The following is a 21,651-nucleotide window of genomic DNA, read 5'->3' as shown; positions in this document are numbered from 1 at the left end:
AGTTCTCCCTCTGATCTACCCCCATGCTCCCTGGACACAAAGTGGTAACAGAAAGACCATTAGGTCCCAGTAGGAGTGGGTGGGACTCTGCTTGATCTGGAGTGGTGAGCAAAAGGGCAAGAAGTAGACAAAATCTTAAAGACATGTTCTGTGGTGATAAGATTCCACAGAAGAGCTTTGAACTCCCACCAACCCCAGTCTCAGACTGCATCCTTGGGATCTAAATATGGGAGGCTCCATCCTTCATTGGCTGTCCTAGGTGTAACGGTTCTCCCCTCCCCTTGTATTCTCCACTGACTCCTCGTGTGATTGCATGTGGGGCTTGCACTCAGTCATGGCACTGGCCTCCGGGTTTGTGATCTGTGGAGCCAAGCTTTGTCATTGTAGGTGGGCGCTGGCTGCTGCTGAGACCTCCCAGATGCATGACAGCCTTTTGCAGTTGCTCTGCCTTCCCATAGCGAGGAAATGCAACATCCTGTTAGGTTGCAATGCATCTCCATGTTACATTTCACTTAGCTAGCAATCCCTGCCCAGTGCTCAAGGCCCCTGACCAATGCTGGGGCTCTGTATGGCTACGGTCTGCCCTGCTGATCCACTTCCTCAAGCCAGCAAGGACATGAGTGCTGCGTGCAGAGTCTCTGGTAGGTCCTCTCTGGTTTGCCAAGGGCTCTGCGTCCCACACCCCCCCGCCCAGCACCCCCAGCCTGCCCCTGCCCCGCCCCCTCTGCGTCCCACAGCCCCCCGCCCATCACCCCCAGCCTGCCCCTGCCCCGCCCCCTCTGCGTCCCACAGCCCCCCGCCCATCACCCCCAGCCTGCCCCTGCCCCGCCCCCTCTGCGTCCCACAGCCCCCCGCCCATCACCCCCAGCCTGCCCCTGCCCCGCCCCCTCTGCGTCCCAAAGCCCCCCGCCCATCACAATTCCAGCACAGAATTGTGGTCACTGTAATAAAACGGTGGGGGAGAGGGAAGGTGGCAAGGCTCTGCCTGGTTTGTAAAGACAAGCCCTGTCCCAGGAGAAAATGGCTGTTCGGGTTGAAAGCTGAGAACTCCTCTCAAGGGCTAAACAGAAAACAGCCAAAAAATTAGCTAGCAACACGAAGCTGAGCAAAGGCAGCTTTTCAGGCCTCCCCAGGCAGCCAGCAGTCTGAGGGTCTGGGAAATGAAAACCAGAAAGTCTCCTTGAGAGAGCAGAGAACAGGTGTTCGATAAATACAACGCCGCCGGCCTGTGTGTCCCTTTAAGAGCTTAGCTGGCTCTGTGCCCATCCCTCCTCTCTGCAAAGCATAGCTCTGTCCTAGCCGCCTCTCACGCTGCTGTTTGATTTCCTTCTCTGCCTCAGCTGCTCTTGGCCTAGCAGGATGGCAGCTCAAGGCCCCCAGAAGCTGGAGGAGAAGCTGGTCTGCTCCATCTGCCTGGAGATGTTTGGGACACCAGTGACCATGCCCTGTGGGCACAACTTCTGCATGAAGTGTATCAACAACCACTGGGACAAGGAAGAGATGACAGCTGCTCCGGGCGAGAAGGTTTGCACCTGTCCCGACTGCAGGAAATGCTTTGGGCAGCGGCTGGAGCTCAGCAAGAACGTTGCCCTTTGCGGCGTGGTAGAGCTGGTCAGGTCTGGCGAAGAGCAGGCCTCCAGCGTTGAGAGGAAATCCCCCGTCAATGGGGGCAGGTGCTCCAGGCACGGGCGGCCCCTGGAGCTCTACTGCCAAGAGGAAAAGCTGTGCATCTGCTGCGTGTGCACGGTGAAGGAGTGCCGGGACCACCGCAGGGTCCTGGTCGAGGAGGAGCGCAGGAGAAAGGAGGTAGGGTTGGGCTGGGTCTCCCCTGTGAGCTGCGGGGCCCTAACTCAAGGATGTAAAAGTTTAAAAAACAACACTAACCCTGTAACCAAACAAAATTCAATTGGTTACATGGGAAAACCTACCAGGGGCTCTTGGTGGCTGCCAGCCCTGCGGTCTCTCGGCAGCGGCCAGGAGTTTAACTGCTACGGTTAACCTGAGACTCAGCAGAACTAGCAGATGTTGCAGCATATTTGAACACTAAATAGTTAATAGTGTTGTGTGGCTGTCTGGTAACCAGCTCCCGGATTTCCTGCCTGCCTTCTGTGTGCGCGCAGCCATTCCAGAGCGGGACCCAGTAGGCATTATGACATGCACAGCCCTGCTCCTCCCACAGCTGCTTGAGAAGGCGACAGACACCCTTCCTCTGATGATTATTTAGGGCTAGCTGGGAAGTTGCCTGTGAGGGGGAAACTATAACTGGAGAGACCCAGCCTTGCAGTGCGAGAGAGAGAGGTGGAAAGACAGTGTCTGCTTCCTGTTGCCTGTGCTGCCTTTTAGCAGCCCAGTGCTGTCGCCTGCAGCCAGCATCCAAGCTGAGCAATTCCTCAATGCCTTTGTGGTGGAGCAAGACAGATTTGCAGAAGGGAAATAAAAGGGTTTCCATGTGAGGTAGCTCTCTCCAGAGACCTGTATTCTGTTCCCATGTGACCCAGGACAATGCCCTTCCCCCTCCATCCCAGTTTCCCCTGCTATAAAATGAGGGTGCTAATATGTACCATCCTTTGTAGGGTGCTTTGAATCCTACACATGCAAAGAGCCGCATAAGAACTAGCCATATTACTCAGGAAGGTGGAAGAAAGTGGGATGTGAAAGCATGTGGGACAGGGATTTCCCTACACCCCCCCATGAGGGTGTATACCCCCCTGAATTTCCCCAACATCCCCCCAGTTTTGTGAACTATGGTGCCATACAGCTCACCTTCACCCTCACGGTCTCACCCTCCTCCCCTCAATTTCAATTCCTGGGGAGGCTACTGCTGTGGGAGCTTTTTCGGGGGGTGAGGGGAGCTGAGGCAGGTATATGGCTATTTGCAAAGGAGTGATATGTTGTCAAAATGCTGGGGGTGTTCAGGGTGGCAGTGACACGAGTACCCCGAGCAAAGTGATGGACAGCAAGGAGGCGGGGTTACTGGCCCTGCGCTGGTGAATGAGGAAAGGTTGCTGTACTGCTGGGTTATTAGGTGGTTGCTGTACTGCTGGGTTATTAGGTGGTTATCTGGCAAGCAGTCCAGTAAGTCTAGTGCTTGCCAGGTAACCGGTTAAACAGTTAACCGTTCACAGCCTTATTGTGAACAGGCCCCACACACGCTTGGTAGACACCACTGCTAGTTGTTAACTTCACAGATTCTCTCTGGCAAGCGCGGGCCTCGTCCTGCCAGGCTGGGAACTAGAGAGCAAAAGGCTGGGAGATGTTTTAAAAGCCCCTCTTTGGAGGAGAGGAGTCAGGTTGCTATAAGAAGTCACTGACTCAAATAGCTATTCCCTCCCTCACCCCATCTTCTGCACTAAATCTGATCTGTCAGTTTTAGAACGTGTTCACTTTTTCCATTGTATTCCGTTGGTATATATGGTCATGCCAATTCTCTTCCAGAATATGATCTGAGGAAGTGGGTCTGGCCCACGAAAGCTCATCACTATTAAACCATCTTGTTAGTCTTAAAAGTGCTACATAGTTTTTCCTTTTGTTTTAGAAAGATCAGACTAACACGGCTACCTCTCTCTTACTATTTGTGACGGGTTTGTTGGGTGCGAGCGCCCCCTCCCGGGTGGGCAGGGGGCTTCAGCGGACCCACCGTCTGGATCCGGGGTCGTGGGCCCCGGAATCCGACCTCTTCACAGGGGTCCGTGGGTGCGATCACCCATCGCCGCCCGGCAACAGGGTTCTGGGAACCCACCTTTACGACCCTGGTAAGGGTCTCAGGGTCCTGTCCCTGGTATAGGTTTGGGGGGGGATTAACCCCCCTATACCGGTCCTGGGGTCCTATCCCCAGATGCCCGGCTGGCAAGGGCAACACCCGCTAGGGTCCAACTTGGGGGGGGCCGCACCCACCCAGAAACCCCAGAGGGGCGGGGGGGCCTCCCTCTCCACCGAGTCCCAGCCCGGGGCCCTAAATGGAGGGATTAGCGCATTCCCTCCATGACAGGCGGGGTCAATCCCCGAAACTCGCCTGTCCACGGCCGCCAGAGGCAGACTGCCCCGGGCTCCTTCCACTCCCCATCCAGCGCCAACCCCCCTGCGGACCCGACCGGGGTACTCACCACGTCCGGTGCCTCGGCCCCGTCCTGCTGGTGCCCGAGGGGCCACTGCACTGCTCCTACGTCCCTCCAGCGGGGCGGGATGTCTTTCCTCCTGCGTGGGGGTTGGAGGCTCCTTCCCCGGCCCCCCTGAGTCGACTCACCCAGCTGCTTTTCAAGCGGCCCGGGGGCGGACGTCCCGGGACGGTGCCCCGCCCTCTCAGCGTCGCTCCGCGGTGCGCCGTCGGGTTGCAGGGCCATAGCCCCGCCCCCCGGGTGGTCCGGCGTTCGCCGGTTCCGCCACTCTCCCAGCCTCACACCGGGGAGTGTCGGCATGGGGTGGCCCCGCCCCTGATGCAGCCGGGCGGCGTCCTGCTCCCGCTCCTCCCCAACTCCGCTGAGCCGGCGAGTGGGGCCTCCGCAGCCGGGCACGGCCCCAGCCTGTCTTTTCCGCATCAGGGGGGGGCGATCCCCCCCCTTCGGGAGTGCGGGCCCCCGTGGGTCCGTCTCACTATTCAACAAACAATACATTTACACAATTACAGCGTGGGACAAAGGGGTACTTCTAGTCGCTTTAACAAAGTTACAAAGTCTTTCAACATTAAACTTCTTTCTATCTATTACAAGACCTTGCCTAATATTAACCTCACTGTATTACACTAGTCCATCCCTTTGCTTTAACATCAGAACATGCTAACATCAAACAGATCTGGAGCTAAGTTAACAAAGCTGCCTGGCCTGTCTGAGGCCTACATCTTGTATTTAAGTTTAATCCAAACCTTTTGCTATAACATACGTTCATTATAACTAACTAACTTTTTACCTACGAAATTACAAGGCTACACTTCGCGCAAGGCATCCAGGCTGCTCTGTAGCCTTTTGAGATCTTTTTTCTCTTAAATATTTGTAGTTTCCTGTTGGTTACTCTGCTGACCACTGTCTGTGCTCTCAGGGGGAACTGAGCTGCAGGCTCTGAGCCAAGTCCTGGTTGATCACAGGGGACTGGAGCGCAGGGCCTGGTCTGAGAGTGTGAGAAAGGTGTGATTCCACCGGGTGGCAGGCCCACAGAGAGATCAGAGGGGCAGCTCGCCCAGCCCCTGGACACGGAGTACTGTAACACATTGCGCTTTGGGATCCGGCCTCTCTCACAGGTCCTGTTAGAAGAGTCTCTGGTGAAAACCCAGGAGGAGGCTGTGAAGAGCAAGGAGGAGATGCACAAACTGGAGGAGCAAACAGACACCATAAAGGTAATAAGACTAGCACAGTCCCCCTCCCCACAGCTGGGAGTGCAGGGGGCTGGCACCAAGTGCTGCTGCCTCTGGACACAGCTGGGGGAAGCCACCCAACTGCTGCCATGTCAGTTCTTTGTCTCATTGTCCTCATTGATGTTTTTTCCATTCAGGAGTCTTCAGAGTTGCTGAAGTCGGGGATTTTGCAGAAGTTTGCCCACCTGCTAAAAGCCCTGGAGGAAAGCCAAAGGACGGCCGTGGACAAGATAGAGCAAGAGCAGGCCACTGCCCTAGGACAAGTGGCAGAGAACTGGAGCCACCTGCAGGACCATCTGGCCATGCTCACCCAGCACCAGCAAAAGGCCCAGGAGCTGCTGACCTGTGGAGATGATATGAAGTTCCTAGAGGTACTGGTGCCCACTCAGCCATGCCTGGAGAGAGCTGTGACCACCCTGTACTCTGTGGTCAGTGGCCAGGTCACTTGTATGCTGAAGTCAGTTTCGCTTTGCACATAATGCCCTGTGCACACAGTCTCAAAGCCAGCAAGAGAGCTTCAGGTGTATGGAGGGTTGGTCCAGCAATGGCCCAGATGGTCAGGGATGCAATAGAGATATCAAATCCCATTTATTTAGTGAAATGGTCAAACGGGAAATTGTGGGAGGGGCTGGAGTGCCCCCCCACTCACAGTGGGCCCCATGGGGCTGGCATGTAGGCAGACCCAGTGCAACACCATGCCACCAACTGTGGTTGATGCCCCATCAGCTTTGCTGCAGCTGCTCCTGGGAAACACCTTGCAGGAAGATGGGGCACCTGAGCACCCCCTTGAGGACTGCATGAGTCACTGAGGCATGCAAATTACGTATCTAAGGCAGGAGTGGGCTAGATTTGGCCTGCCCATCTGCCTTATCCAGCCCACAGTCTGCCCCACGAAGACCCTCAGGCACAGAGCAGCCAGCCGCTTCATAGCAGCTGCATGCCACTTTAAGCAGCTGGCTGCTCCCTGTGGCTCTCTGCTCTGAGTGCTGGGGGAGACTTCACCCACTGCCCCCATCCCCTAGCAAAATCTCTCAGCTCCCATTGGCCAGTTTTTGCAGAGGGGCAGGGGTAGCACATGAAGCCTCCTGGTCCAGGCCCGTACGCAGGAATTTCTGTGTGTGTGTGTGGGGGGGAGGGGGGTTGAGCCATGGGAGGGGCTGGTGGCTGCCCTACCCCTGCAACCCAACCCTGCCTCCAGCTTTGCTCCCGGGAGGAAGAGTGGAAATCAGCCCCAGCTTTCAGTCAGCTGGAGCATGGGGGAGGGAGGCTGGAGCAACATGCCGCCCCAGCACTCACACCCTTCACATCTCCCTTCCATTTGGGCCTGCCCTCCCCCTGGCACCCAGAGCAGAGAGCCACAGGGATCAGCCATCCATTTGAGCAGCCTGAGACTGGCAGGCAGGGAGCCTGCAGAGCTGCTGGCTAGGAGCCGCTTAGGTAAGCGCCTCCCAGCCAGAGCCTGCCTGCGGCACCCCATGCTCTCTGGCACCCCAACTCCCTGTCCCAAGTCACCACCCAAAACCTGTGCATCTCCCCCTCCTGCAGGTCACAACTCACTCCCAGACCCTGCAGCCCCTCCAAGTGCCCCTCCCCCAGGCCAGAATCCTTTCCTGCACCCAGTGCTTTTGTGACAGTACTGCCCAGTACGCAGTACCGGCACCTCCCGACGTAGTACCGGCACCTCTAGTCAGAGCTCAGCAATGTTTCCCTTGGAGTACCTTTACAAAAAAAGCACTGCCTGCTCCCAGATCTCCTCTGGACCCTGCACCCCAAGCCCCTACCCTAGATCACCACCCAAACCCTCTGCACTCCTCTCCCTCCAAGTCACAACTTGTTTCCAGACCCCCCTTCTTCACCCCTCCCTCAGGCCAGAATCCTCTCCTACACCCATATGCCCTCCTGGACCCCAGGCCTCTGCCCCAGGATCACAACCCCCTCCACACAAACTCCTTCTTAGTCGCCACACCCTCTCCTGCACCCCATTCTCCTACCTTGCGCTCCCTTCTGCACCCAACCTCTGCCCCAGATGCCACACCCCCTCCATAGAAAAGTGCAGCCCTTGACCACTTACCAAAATCTTGGAGTGACCCCCCCCCAATACAAAATTATCACTCACGTCGGAGCTAAGGCTTGTCTACATTTAAACTTCTAAAGTGCCTGAAACTGAAAGTGTGGCCATGGCACGTGTGCGGGGAGAGCGCTCTCCTGGCGCTCCATGTAAGGCACCTCCGTGCGGGAGCAGCTCCCGGTGCTGTAGCCGGGTTCACACCGGGGCTTTACAGCGCAGAGACTTGCTGTGTTCCGGGGGAGGGGTTTTTCACACCCCCGAGCCAGAAAGTGACGGTGCTGTGAAGTGCCAGTGCAGACTCGCCTAGTTCTATCGAACGAACGAACCTGCCCTGGCTTGGGTGCAGTGTTCAGCCTGGGTCCCGCCAGCTCCAGAAGATCCAAAGGCCCGGGAGGGCAATGAAATGGTTAGAGGCCTGTGTGGGAGGGAAGGGGATTAGACTTTAGGGCTGTCGCTTTCGAACTGCTGGAAACTGGACACCCTGCACCGCCCCTTCCCCAGGCCCTGCTGCTCCTCCCCCTTGTTCCTTGCTCTGCCCTCCCACCCACCCACTCACCTGCAGAGCTGGGCTGGGGGAAGCTGACATGGAGCCTGCCCAGTGGAGGGGCAAGGGAGTCAGTTCCCAAAGCAAGGGGCTGAGGACCAGGTTGAGCAGGGCAGACAAGATCACACCCCCCCTCCCCCCGCACACCCCTTTCTGCCAGAGGCTGGAGCCATCTGGGAGCCACCCAGCCTCTTCTCTCCATGAGGTGCTCTGCCAGACTCCCGCTACAGCTGGCTGTCTCACATGTGGGGGCCAGTTACTGCAGGTGACCAGACACTAACGGGTTCCATTTTCAACTGGACTTTCCTGTCAAAAACCAGACCCTGGCCACCATAATTAGACTGTTCGGCCCCCATGCTACTCTGTCATGGCCCCTCTACCAAGGACCATCGCCCATTCCGACAGCGACAGGCAGAGTGTGCGGCTGAACACAGCTGAGCTACAGGCAGCCATTCAGCGCCATGGAGTACCAGGGCTATGGTGAATCCCCGAGCCGAGGAGGAAGCAGATGAAGTAGTCAGGGAACGTGATGACTGTGCCTTCCCCTTTACAGAGGGAAGGGGGTTTCTGAGCTGCTGTGCCGCTGAGCCTCAGACAGGAATGCCTGGCGTGCTGCATTTCCTCTCCTCTTCCTGTCCCATGCAGGGATTCCTGCTGCTCCCGTCCCCAGACAGCCTGGGAGTTTTGCCAGCTGTTGAGTTCAGTGTGGCCAATATGATGGATTCCATGGCTAAGATCCTCACAGAGGTCTCTAGGCTTTTGCTGGAGGATTTGCCCAACTCCCTGCACCCACACGTGGCCGATGCTGAAGCCAAAGGTAAGAGCTTCCATTTGGTACCTCCCCCTCCCCCTCCCTCTCCCCCGCCCAGTTGGACACCAAGTCACTGTCCCAGCCCTGCCTGTATAAATCACCTCTCTGCAGTGGAACAGTTGTAGATGTGCTGGGGCAACAAGCAGAGGCGTTGTGGGGGAGGGGACACCTCAGTATTCACATCACAAGAGTCCCTCCCACACCCTTTCCATGTGGCACTAGAGGGGCCCCTTGTTGGCCGGGCTTTCGTTGCCAGTTCTACTGCACTAGCCGGAAGGTTGGGTCCCATTGTGCTAGGTGCTGTATGAACACATAGCAGATGACAGTCCCCACTCCCAGGCTGTCTAGACTGCACCTCTCTGTCGACAGAGAGGTGTAGATTAGGCACGTCGAAATTGCTAATGAAGCAGGGATTTGGTTTACAGGATCTTTCGAAAAAGGGTTTATTTTTCAACAGATCTGCATCTAGACTGCTGGGGTTTTTTTTTTTTTTCGAAAAAGCTCCGTTTCGAAAAAAAATGGCGGCCACTTTTATGCTAATGAAGCACGGGATATTTAAATCCCTGCTTCGTTAGCAATTTTGACGTGCCTAATCTACATCTCTCTGTCGACAGAGAGGTGTAGTCTAGACATACCCCCAGAGTGCTTACAGTCTGCCAGGCCACAGGCGGATCAAACAAATGAATGTAGGCCAGGGGCTTAGCCCCCGTTACTCTAGCATTTGAGTGCATCACACCCACTAATGGATTTAGCATTGTAGCCCCCCCCCCCCAATCTGGTGAAACATTGCCCCCATGGCACTGAGGTGGAACTGAGGCTCAGGGTAGATTAAGTGACTTGCCCAAGGTCACACAGGGAGCATGTAGCAGGGAGCATGACTGAGGTTCCCCGAGTCCCAGGCTGGCACTCTGACCACAAGGGCAGCCTTCTTGTCGAACAGCAGGTTGTGGGTGAGGGGAGGAGATGTAAGGGGATGTGCCAGTTCCCAGCGGGTCAGAGAAGTGATTCCAACTCCGCATTGTCTAGCTCTGATCAGGTTTAAAGCTCACGTTGAGGCTCTTGTGTACACACAAGGACTTGCTGGCCGGCCTCACTGCACCCTCTCCCTTGGCTGTGAGAACAGCAGGGTGACGGAGCTGGCGTTTTTGTCAAACCCTCATTTTTCCTTCCTCCTACCTCGGACACACAGATGGGCAGCTGCCGCTACGTGTCAGAGCTGGGCTGTGCTTCTGGGCCTGAAATCCCGCCCAGATGCTGCAGTCTGCGGGGACAGTTCCCTCCTTGTTTCTAGAGCTGCCCCTTTCTCTTTTGCTGCAGAGTCGGCAGAGCAAAAGGCGCTTGCTGTGGTGAAGGCGGGACCAGCCCTTCCTGTCTGTGAATTAAGAGCAGAGCTTCTGAAGGGTGAGGCAGTTCTGGGTTGGAGTGCAGCTTGGAACGGCACGTTGGGAGCCAGCCACGTGGGTGGGAAGAGTAGGAAAGTGTCTGTAACCTATGAAGGCGGTTGGCGTTTCCTTCTTGGACTGGTAACAACATAGCAATGTAGCAAGCCAAAACCATGCTGGGGGGAAGCGGGGGGTGGATCTGAAAGAGCTTCCCGGGGAAAATTTGCAACCCCTAGGCAGGACGGCCTTGTGTGGCTAAAATGGTCTAATTCTGTGCTGGCCTCTGACACAGCTCTGTTTGGGTGCGGCTGTGGCTGGTTGCTTTAATGAAGGGGGATCGGAGTACTCCATTGCCTCACAAGGATGAGGGAAGTCCTGCGCTCCCATGTGTGCAGAGAGCTTTGAGATCTCCAGATAGAGGTAAACATTGTGGCTATGTCTACACTGGCACAATCTTGCGCCAGAAGAATGCAAATGAGGTTAAGCGTGGAATATCGCCAAGCCTCATTTGCATACCTAATGAACCGCCATTTTTGCAGAAGAGGCTCTTGCGCCAAAGGAGCTGTCCACTCTGCCCCTTCTTGAGCAAGAAAAATCCTTTTGTGCAATGCCATTATTCCTGAAAATAATCAGCGTGGCAGCATTGCGCAAGAGGGTTTTTCTTGCGCAAGAAGGGGCAGTGTAGACAGCTCCTTCTGGCGCAAGAGCCTCTTCTGCAAAAATGGCAGCTCATTAGGTATGCAAATGAGGCTCAGCGATATTCCACGCTTAGCCTCATTTGCATACTTCTGGCGCAAGATCGCGCCAGTGTAGACATAGCCTGTGAGTGGCTTACAAGGCCCAAATACATCAGCTGCCACTACTCAGACTGGGTCTACACTACAGACCTACATCAGTATAACAGTGTCACTCAGGGGGGACATCTTAAACCTCCCCATTCCTCCACTTCCCCGTGTAGACAGCACTGTGTTGTGGGAGACCTTGGATTAACCATTTGCAGATGGGAGCTGCTCTCTTGCCAGCGTAGTGGTGTCTACACTAAGGGCACGTCGCCGCTCCAGAGCAAAAGTTGAATTAAGCTATGCAACTTCAGCAATGTCAGTTGCAAAGTTGTCGAAATAGCTTAATTCGGCTTTTGGCGCTGTCTGCACAGCAGGAAGTCGAGGGAAGAGCACTTCTCCCTCGACTTCCCTTACTCCTCCTGAAATGAGGGTTACAGGAGTCGGAGTAAGAAGGCCTCCAGCTCGACATTATTGCGAAATAGCAGCTTGCTGTGTAGTTGCGGAGTTTGTTATTCCAAAATAACGCTGCTGTGTAGATGTGCCCCATAGGCACGACAGTGGCACAGCTGTGCTGCTGTGTGTGGAGACCTTTTGAGGACTCTTTAGTTACAAGGAATCCAATGGGCCCACTACAGTCAGCAGGAATTCCTGCGCTGGGAGAGTGGGGATAGGGTGAGTTGTGGAGGCAGAGTAATTCCAGAATACTGAGCCCTTCCCTGCCACACACGCTCACAGGCTCTCCCTCCCTCTCTCTGGCTTCTCTCCTGGCAAGCGTCAGGTGCCTGTTTCCGCCCAGCCATATTTAGGCCCCGAATGTTCCTTGGGGGATGCTGAGAAGCTTAATCACTGCAAGCAGCTGCCAGGCTCCTGGCACCGAGCAGGGATTTATCCTGGCTGGTCAGATCTGAACTACACGTCTCATGGCACAGCACAGAATTGAAGTTCACAGAGACCTGCTCCAGACCCTCCCCCCTCCCTGCTCCAAATCTTCCCCGATCCGGATAGGCTCCTGGACTCTGCTCCCTTGTTTTAAGAACTTCGTGTCTCCATGGATGTTCTCGACTTACAGCATTTCCCATTTCGACCTCTCTGAGTAGCAGTCACCCTGCTGGCTCCATCAGACAGTCTCCGCTTTGGCTGGTTTAACTCCTGCTTTCAAATAACAGGCAGCGCGGACTATTTCACACCAACGAAAATCAACTCTGCACAGCAGAAGAGAAAGGGACAGCTCTAAAAACAAGGAGGGGAACTGTCCTTGTACACAGCAGCATCCAGGCAGGATTTTAGGCCCAGAAAACCTAACTCTTTGAGAAAGTAGCATGGCCTAGTGGTCTGAGCAAGGAGCTTCTGGCTTCTATTCTCAGCTCTGATGCCAATTCCCAGACTGCTCTTTTAACCCTCTCCACCCTGCGAAACAGGGATATTCGTATTTCCTACATGTTTCTAATATACCCATCACCCCAGTGCCTGGAAGATCAATCCGTACCACTGCCAGCGCAGGGCTGTTAAGGGGATGGGTTAATGTCTGTAAAGAGATGTATTAATAAGCAGAGCCATCTACTATTTGAAACATCATTAATTGCAATAATGTTATCCACTATTAATAACTGAAGGGCCGTAGGAAATAACTGAGCAAGGCTATTTCCCTGGGGAGGGTGAGCATCCCCACTGGAGTCAGTGCATCTAGCTGGAAATACTGTGGAGAGAGGTCACCATAAATAGTTCTTAAAACAAGAACAAAGACGGTGCTGGCAGACGACAACCAGCAGCCTCCCCCTCCCACTCTCAGATGATTTCAAAGCACTTGGCGAGAATTCATCAATTTACCCTACTGCTATTCCCAGGAGTATCTCAAATCCCATTTTATTGCTAGGGAAACTGAGGCTCGAAACATGAGTTGCATAGCATGCCCATGCAAGAGCCAGGAAGAGAACCTAGCACTCATAGCTCCCAGTCCTGGGCTTTACTGTCAAAACTTCCCTTCTTCCACCCAAACATGCTTTGCTTTCTACTCTGAGTTTTTCCTGTAGCTAAATGGTGCTGGGGCTGGACTCCTGACATAGGCAGGAGATGGGACTTGGGGAGGAATAAGGTTAAAGGAAAATTAAATTGTTCTAGCCCCCATGGTTTACGCTGGATGTCCATGTTGCCCACAGATCATCGAAATTTGACCTTCGACCCAGACACAGCCAATAAGTACCTGCAGCTGTCCACTCAGAACCAGAAGGCCAAACACACCCGTTCTCCTGATGGCCAGTGTCAGGCCCATGCAGATAGGTTTGAGCTGTGGCAGGTGATGGGCAGCCAAAGCTACAGCGAAGGCCACCACTACTGGGAAGTCAGGATCTCCAGCCACTCGGTCATCATAGGTGTCACATACAAGAAAATCCAGAGGAAGAAACAAGCTGGTCACAAATTCAGCATTGGGCTGGATGAATCGTCCTGGGGGCTGCAGATCCGGGAGGACTGCTACTTGGCCTGGCACAGGGGCCAGTCACATAAGATCATAGAGCCCTTGTACCGATGCCTCGGAGTCAGCCTGGACTATGGAACAGGAGTCCTGTTGTTCTATGGCATTGGAAATGAGATGAAACTTCTCCACTCTTTCCACTGTGTCTTCACTGAGCCCCTCTACCCAGTCTTCTGGCTCTGCGAAGGCAGAGTCGTCACCCTTTGCCAACAGAACTGAGGCAGCAGCGTGGGTGCGGCAGCCAAGCCGTAGCCAGCAGGGCGTGTCCCATCTTGCAGCCAGCTGCACTGCTTTGTTCGGCGGGCAGCCTACTGAAGCTACAGCCAGGTCTGGAGATGTCACAATGTGGTCGGTTCCACGGGGCCAAGGCTGTGGGCTTGTCATGAGTTGAACATGGGCAGATGAGGCGGGAACCCTGAAGACCAAATAAACGTGGCTGGAATGAAAATTGCCCAAGTCGTTCAGCCATCTGTAGGTTAGCCATTAGGTGGCAGGAGGCCTGCTTCCTTACTGGTCACAACGGTCCCCTGGTGGAAGAGCTGAAGCTAGTGGGATTCAGAAGGCGCCTGGCATCAATCTAGTGTGTGGAAATCGTTACCCGTCTCCAGCCCACGTGACAGAAGTTAGGATGCTGTGGTGGCACCAGGGGAAGGGCTGTTTGGGGAAGGCAGGAGGGGAGCTAGCACAGCTTCATGTCCCAGCGCTCATTTCCTCCACTTCCCCAAGCTTTGAACAACCACCGCCTGCTTTTCATTCTTCAGAGCAGTTGCTCTCAGAAAGGTGTCCTTCCTCAGACGTTCTCCTAGCTGGTTGGAGGACAGGCAGTGGGACAGAGCCTTCACGCGAGTGCTGTGGAGACGGTGCGAGGATGTGGTTGCTCTGGTGTTACAGACTCTACATTTGGAAAAGTTTCACTTTCTCCAAACCATCCATGTTTTGGGGTGGATCAAGGAGGGATTCCAGCCTGGCCCCTTTCTAGCATGCCAGGCTGTTCTCACCGCAGGACTCAGAACGTTCAGAGCACAGTGGGGTGGGGGAGGAGAGGAGAAGGTCTCTTTCCTTTGCTTTGCAGACAATATGTTTCCCTGGTTGGTTTCTATTTGTTTTTTAAAAGGTTCCCCCTGCAATAAAGCTCTAGTTTCTTAAGCTGTCAGTTTGCCTGAGAACGTGGGCCTGGTGAACAGTGCTGGACCCACTGCCTGGAGGAGGAAGTTCTAGCTGTCTACAAAACCAGGTGGGCAACTATAGGGTGAGTTTCCCACCTCCTAGCCTGTCCATGTACCTCCCCGAGGGTCCAATCCCATCCCATCCCTTCCACCTCTGGCCCAGTCGAGTGTGATTGAAGATGGATTTCTTCGTTTCAGTCAACATGGTTTGGAAAGGTAAGAGTTAAAAAAGGACCCTTGTACTTCATAAAACAACCACCTGTTCCAGCAGCCCCTGCCCTGGGCAGCTCCTTTCACTGGCCAAGACTTGGCTTTTTCCCATCACTGGAGCTAGTGTGTGCCGAAGAGTGAGGCTGTGCCTGTTGCATTCACCTTCCAGCTGCGGGTTTGAGGTGGCCTCCAGGGGGCACTGGCTCAGTAGCTTTTCAAGGATAAAGCTTTGTTGCTCTCCTGGTATTAGCTGGTATCTGGTACCACGGCCTAGGCTGAAGCTCAGCAGAGAGGCTTGTGGGAGCGTTGATGCAGGAAATCTCCAGGGAGGGTCCCTGGCCCACGTGCATGTTATACTGGGACTGGGTTTGGCCCAGGCACTCTGCAGTCGCTGCTGAATTCTAGGAGGCAGTTTGCCTCTCAGGGTGCCTCCTGTGTGAAATGAGTTTGGCTCTGATCCAGGTCCCAGCGGACAGGTCTCCACAGCCCAAAATACCATCCCCGCAATGGGCGAGACGTGGCGCCCACGTCGGCAGCCTCAGCTAGAGATTCTGGAGACTGAACGGGCCTGAGGCCTGTCTCCACTCAACCCCCGACTGGCCATGCAAAGAGGCCCGTTAGTGGGACAGCCGGCGTCGCTGCTCCCTGAGCCAGGGTGGTGTCTGTGTAAATATGAGGCGTCTATGCCCTGTCTCCTACCTGCCCAACAAACAGTGTGTTACAAACTGCCTCTGTTCATACTCCACATCTGTCCCAACCCATCCCCCTGGCTCCGGAGCCATCGACACCCCCCACTCCCCTCCTGGCAACTGGGTCCTGCTCAGGAAAATTCTTGACACTCCATAAGCTCCTCCTGGAAAATGCCCCCCGGAGACCTGCGACTCCCCCCTGGGCTGCTTCCTGCCTGCGGAGGATTCTTTCTGGCCCAGGGCTTAGACCAGTGAGGTGGGTTTGCAAAGGTGAGGCTGAATGCAGATTCCCACCCCCTCAGATTCTTTCTATGACCAGCCCATCCCCCCTCCCCCCCCCACACACACCTGTTGCCTTTTGTTAGTGCCCATTTCTCCCCTCTCCCATCCAATTGTGGAGACTGGGGCATCCCACTGGATCTGCATGAGAGGAAGGTAGAGGGCAGGAAAAGAGGAGGGACTGAGATGGTCACAAGGTTCCTACCGCTCCATCTGTGCCCACCTTAAGCAGCAAACCCTCTCCTAGAATCATAGAATCCCAGGGCTGGAAGAGACCTCAGGAGTCATTGAGTCCAGCCCCTGCCCACAGCAGGACCAACCCCAACTAAATCAACCCAGCCAGGACTTGTCAAGCTGAGTCTTAAAAACCTCTAGGGATGGAGATTCCACCCCCTCCCTAGGTAACCCATTCCAGTGCTTCACCACCCTCCTAGGGAAATAGTTTTTCCTAATATCCAACCTGGACCTCCCCAATGTAACTTGAGACCATTGCTCCTTGTTCTGCCATCTGTCACTACTGAGAACAGTGTTTCTCCAGCCTCTTTGGAACCTCCCTTCAGGAAATTGAAGGCTGCTATCAAATCTCCCTCCCCCTTTTCTTTTGCAGCCTAAATAAGCCCAAATCCCTCAGCCTCTTCTTGTAGGTCATATGCTCCAGACCCCTCATCATTTTGGTTGCCCTCCACTGGCCCCTGTCCACATCCTTTCTGTAGTGGGAGCCCCAGAACTGGACACAATATTCCAGATGTGGCCTCACCAGTGCTGAATAAAGGGGAATAATCACTTCTCTAGCTCTGCTGGAAATGCTCCTCCCAATGCACCCTAATATGCCATTAGCCTTCTTGTAGCCAAGGGCACACTGTTCACTCATATCCAGCTTCTTACCTACTGTAATCCCCAGATCCTTTTCTGATGAACTGCTACTTAGCCAAAATTCCTGTAACAAGAAAAACTTAAAAAACAACAATAGACTAGTAGCACCTTAAAGACAAACAAAACATGTAGATGATATTATGACCTTTCATGGGCACGGCCCACTTTTTCAGATGACAGGAGTGGTAGAAGTCCAGATCCAAGAATAAATAAGGGAAGGAGGGACAGGGGGCAGGGATAAAAGAAGGGGAAAAAATAAAGAAAAGGAGAAAAAAAGGAGGGGAGGAAGAAAAAAAGAGAAATAGTGAGTAGATAAGCTTCAGAGTCCTGAGTCCATCATACTCCCAGCCTCCCTTCCCTGAGCCCCTCAAACACCCCAACCCAAACCCCTGCACCTTCACAGCCACAAGCCTGTGGCTTGCTCAGCACTCCAACCTCCACCTGACTCCAACACTCCCCAACCTGGAGCCCCCTCCCCGAGCCAACATCCCCTTTTCCACCTCCTCCTGCATCCAAATTCCCTCCCAGAGCTTGTACCTCTCTCCCCTTCCCACACCCAAATCCCTCATTCCCACCCCAGAGCCCGCACCTCCTGTCTCAGCCCAGTGAGACCACGTAAGACAGTGGTCACAACCAGTCGATCGGGATCTATTGGCAGATCTTGAAGCCTCTGACAGGTGAGCCTGACTGGTTTGGCCAAGAGGCTGTCAAGTGCTGGTACTTCAGCTCTCCCTCCCCCCACTGCTGCTCACATCCTTCCCTTTGCCTGGGAGCTTCCTCCCACCCCTGGGAGCCTCCTGCTTGTGGCACAGAGCAGGGAAGGGAGAGGAGGGTGCTGATGTCAGGGGGCCCTTTCTTCCACCCTGTATTCTATCTCCACAGAATGGGGAGAGGGGGACAACAGGGCCTGGGATGGAAGGAGTTTGCTGGCTGCTTTTGAGAGTGGTGCAGGGCCACGGCAGGAGTGAGCCTGCCTTAGCCCCACTGCACCTCCACCCAGGAGCCACCTGTGGTAAGCAGTGTCCAGCTGGAGCCAGCTCCAAACCCCTGCACCAGTCATGTACCCCCCTCTACACCCCAAGCCCCTACCCTAACCCTGAGCCCCCCCAGACCCAAACTTCCTTACAGAGCCTGCACCCTGCACCCCCTCCTGCACCCCAACTCCCTGCCCCAGGCTCAGCTCAGAGCCCCCTCACACTCCAAATCCCTTAGCCCAAGACCAGAGCCTGCCCCCAACCCTCTGCCCCTGCTTGGTAAAAGGGAGGGAGAATGAGAGGGTGGAGTGAGCAGGGGCAGGGCCTCGGAGAAGGGGCACGAAGGAGGCGGGGCCAGGGCATTTGGGTTTGAGGTAGATCCTGGATTGCACTTAAATTCAAAAAGTGATCTTTTGCTTAAAAAGGTTGGGACCCCTGGAATAAGGGCTTGAGATAGGAAGTGATGGAGAGGAGGGGAACAGAGAGGGCGAGGCCTCAAGGAAGGGGTGGGGTCTTGGGGAAGGGTTGGGGTAGATCTTGGCTTGTCCTGACATTTAAAAAGTGATCTTGGTTGTAAAAAGGTTGGAGACTACTGGTCTAGTAGCACCTAAAGACTAAATAGTTACAAGAGACTGATAAGAACCATTAGCACCTCCAGTTTTGGTTGGTAGGTTAAGTCATAGGATGTGGAAAGCATGCATCTGACAAAGTGGGTCTTTGCCCACGAAAGCTTATGCTCCAATACATCTGTTAGTCTATAAGGTGCCACAGGACTCCTTGTCGCTTTTGCAGATCCAAACTAACACGGCTACCCCTCTGATACTTGACAGGTAGATTAAAGTGTTCTCCAACAGGTTTTTGTGTATTGTCTTTTCAGATATCTGTTCATTTGGCATTTGATGCCATAGATCAGTGTTTCTCAACCAGTGGTATGAGTACCCTTAAGGGTACTTGAGAGAAGTCTGGGGGGTATGTCAACCCAACAGAAATATGGAGAAAACTGAATTTTTGTGTTAAGTTTTACAGCACTTTATTATTTTTGTACTTTTTTACACCCAAAAATGTCACCTTCCAGTTACGATTAAGTTGTTTAAACAAATGCGTTGCAATGACAAAAAAAAAAATGTGTGTCTGAAAACTGTAGGTACAGGGGGTACTTATAATTTTTTAAAGGGGTGCTTTATAAAAAAAAAAGGTTGAGAAACACTGGCATAGATCACATAGAGGCTCATTTAATTGCACATTCACTGTAATCTATGCTAACAATGCCGACAATGCCCCACTGCCATGTATATTGGCCAAACTGGACAGTCTCTGCGGGAAAGAATTAATGGACACAAATCAGATATCCAAAAAGACAACACACAAAAAACTGTTGGAGAAGTGGGCTGTGCCCATGAAAGTTCATGGTACCATCTACATGTTTTGTTACTCTTTAAGGTGCTACTAGTCTATTGTTGTTTTTTCAGTTTTTCCTGATACTTAGCTAGTCGGTCCCCAGCCTGTAACTATGCTTGGGATTCTACCATCCCAAGTACAGGACTCTGCACTTGTCCTTGTTGAACCTCATCAGATTTAGTCCCCGGGGCCAGCTCCAGCCTCACTCCTGAGGGTCCCTCTGCCACTCTGTCTGCTGCCTCTGTGTCAGAGGCAGCAGTGCAGGGTGCCAGGGCGGGTGCTGGTCCGCAAGGAGAGCCAGTTTAAAAAACAGCTCCCCTCATGGACCAACTGCCTGTCACCCTGTGCTGCTGCCTCTGATAAAGAGGCAGCAGCATGGGGGGCAGCAGCCCCTGTCTAGGGTGGGTCTGAGCTCCTGGACCCAGTATGAGCCAGAACTGAGCTGGGCTGTCAGATCCTAATACACTTTAAATGCAGAGATGCAGCCGGGGTAGGTCCCAGACCCGTTTCAAGCCAGGACTGAGCTGGGCTGCTGGCCAGCCTGCTAAAAAATTTACTGGCAAGTGGGTAGGGGGGTAATGTGTGTAGTCTATAGCATTAACCTATAAGCTTTTGCTGATCAGTTAATCAGTTAAGCAACTACACTATTATATCCCTAATCCCTACCCTCCAGCGTATCTATCTCTCATCCGCGAACTTGCTGAGGGTGCAATCCATCCCCTCATCCAGGTCATTAATAAAGATGTTGAACAAAACCGGCCCTAGAACTGACCCTTGGTGTATTCTGTTTGACACCGACTGCCAACCGGACATCGAGTCCTTGATCACTACCCATTGAGCCCGACAATCTAGCCAGCTTTCTATTCACCTTACAGTCCATTTATCCAACCCATAACTTGTTGGCAAGAATATTGTGTCCTGCCTGGCTTTGTGCCAATGTGTGATCACACCTCACAGAGGTGGGCTCAGGCAGGTCCACGAGCTTGAACCCCCCAGGGTTGGGCAAGAAGGGCCGGGCACAATTGGGCAGGCACTCAGGAGATGCACTACCCCCTTATGCTCCTGCCAACTGTAATTGCTAAAAGGGGTGCCCCTGGGTGGCCCTCCCTGCCCTCTCCCCCTGGAAGCACCAGTCACCCTTGTTTTGGCAGAACACTGCCACAGGAGTGAGAATAGCAGCAATTGTTCCATGAAGAGCTGGCTGCTGCTGGCCAACTGCCAGGTGGGAGAGGCGGCAGGGAGGGAGGGACGGGGAGTGGCAGAATTTTGGGAATCCAAGTCTCCATATAGCTTTTATTTTTCCCAAAAGTTAGGCAGTAAGTCACCCAGCTCCCTTAGCTGGGGTACTGCCCTATGGCTCAGGCTCTCCAGGAGCCCTGCTAACTTTCTGCACTTGGACCAGCATCAGGAGCAGCCATGGAAGAAGGCAACCACCTCCCATTAGTGTTCCCTGTAAGATGAGCACCTGGGCAGCCACTGGGGAGAGATCCAAATGCTGCCCAGCTGATTAGCAGAGCGCCCACAGCCTCCAGCATGTTTCTATTGGTGGTGCACATCCGCACATGCCGCGTACATAACAGCATTTATTCCACATATGGATGAAAAACATTAGAGGGACCATTGCCTCCCAGCCGCTGTGGGGCAGCATTGTCCCGTCACGCTGGCTCCCATGCTCAGAGGAACGTGAATCGCAGATGGCCACATTCAGTGCTTCCGTGGAGCAGTACCAGCCCCTGCAGCAGAGAATTTGGCCTGGGACATGTGAGGAGGCAGGTCAGGAGGGTTAACTCAGAAAAGGAGGGAAAGAATCTGTCTTGCTCAGTGGTTAGAGCACGCTCAAGCAGGAACAGAAGGGTCTGGGGAGCCACAAGACAGAAAAGGCCAGTGGATCGCTCATTGCTTTGCTTGCTTCGAAGCCAGCCAAGGGCTTGGTGACTCCCTTCGTCATCCAGTTTCGTGTAAAACTGGCTGCCTAGAAAAACAGGTATTAATACAACTGACCTAATAATAGAGAAAGAGCAATGGCCTGATACCAATGGCTGGCCTCGCCACAGGATTCCAGCATGTACAGACTAGAGATGGGTGCTGCAAACTATCCTGGGCTGGGATCCAATCATGCAAACTTACAGACATGAGCAACTGGAGGCTTGCGAGGAATCCCATGGGCTGACTTGAGTACGTGTCGTGCCCAGGAGGCTGCAGGTAGATTGATGCAGTTTGTTTTAATGGGCTGAAAATGGAGTCTGCGCCAGAGCAGGAGAGCGCTGATGTGTGACCCAAACCTCTGGGAAAGCGTCACTGCCCAACCATAAACCTGGATCCTATTAACACTGATACCTGAGCCAAATTCTCCAGGGGCACATTGTCTCATTAACTCCAGTGGGACAGCTCACCAATGTGCATTTGCAGGGTGCAGCCTCTGTGAGTCACCAGGACACAGGCTGCCATTCTGTGGATTAAGGTAGCATTTAGGAGCCCTGTCATGAATCACAGCCCCACTGGGCTAGGAGTTGTACATGCATGGAACAGCAAGACAGGCTCTGTCCTTGGCAATGAGCCTGTAAATCCAATGTGCCCCAGACTGCTCTGAAACCCTCAGCTCTAGCGGGAGGAGAGTTGATCTTCTTTGGTGAAACTTGCTCTCGTTTTTCAAAAAAAATT

General features: G+C 53.9%; 1 protein-coding gene across 2 annotated transcripts; it reads left to right on the top strand.

The window, feature by feature from the left end:
* The first annotated feature begins 491 nt into the window (after window positions 1–491).
* Window positions 492–14,547, top strand: TRIM65 (tripartite motif containing 65). 2 transcript variants are annotated; one of them, XM_075903635.2, is made up of 7 exons: window positions 492–641; window positions 1,341–1,806; window positions 5,231–5,326; window positions 5,482–5,715; window positions 8,602–8,773; window positions 10,085–10,168; window positions 13,088–14,547. In XM_075903635.2, exons 2-7 carry the CDS (start codon window positions 1,360–1,362, stop codon window positions 13,618–13,620), a joined length of 1,566 nt encoding a protein of 521 aa, XP_075759750.2. In that variant the 5' UTR covers window positions 492–641; window positions 1,341–1,359; the 3' UTR covers window positions 13,621–14,547. The 2 variants fall into 2 exon arrangements, with proteins under 2 accessions (XP_075759750.2, XP_075759752.2); XM_075903637.2 differs by lacking the exons at window positions 492–641; window positions 10,085–10,168 and having other exon boundaries at window positions 992–1,806.
* Window positions 14,548–21,651: the final 7,104 nt, after the last annotated feature.

The sequence above is a fragment of the Pelodiscus sinensis genome, chromosome 20 (genome assembly GCF_052426305.1).
Source record: "Pelodiscus sinensis isolate ZL-2025 chromosome 20, ASM5242630v1, whole genome shotgun sequence".
Lineage (NCBI taxonomy): Eukaryota > Metazoa > Chordata > Testudines > Trionychidae > Pelodiscus > Pelodiscus sinensis.
This window is presented reverse-complemented; position numbering and strand designations above follow the sequence as displayed.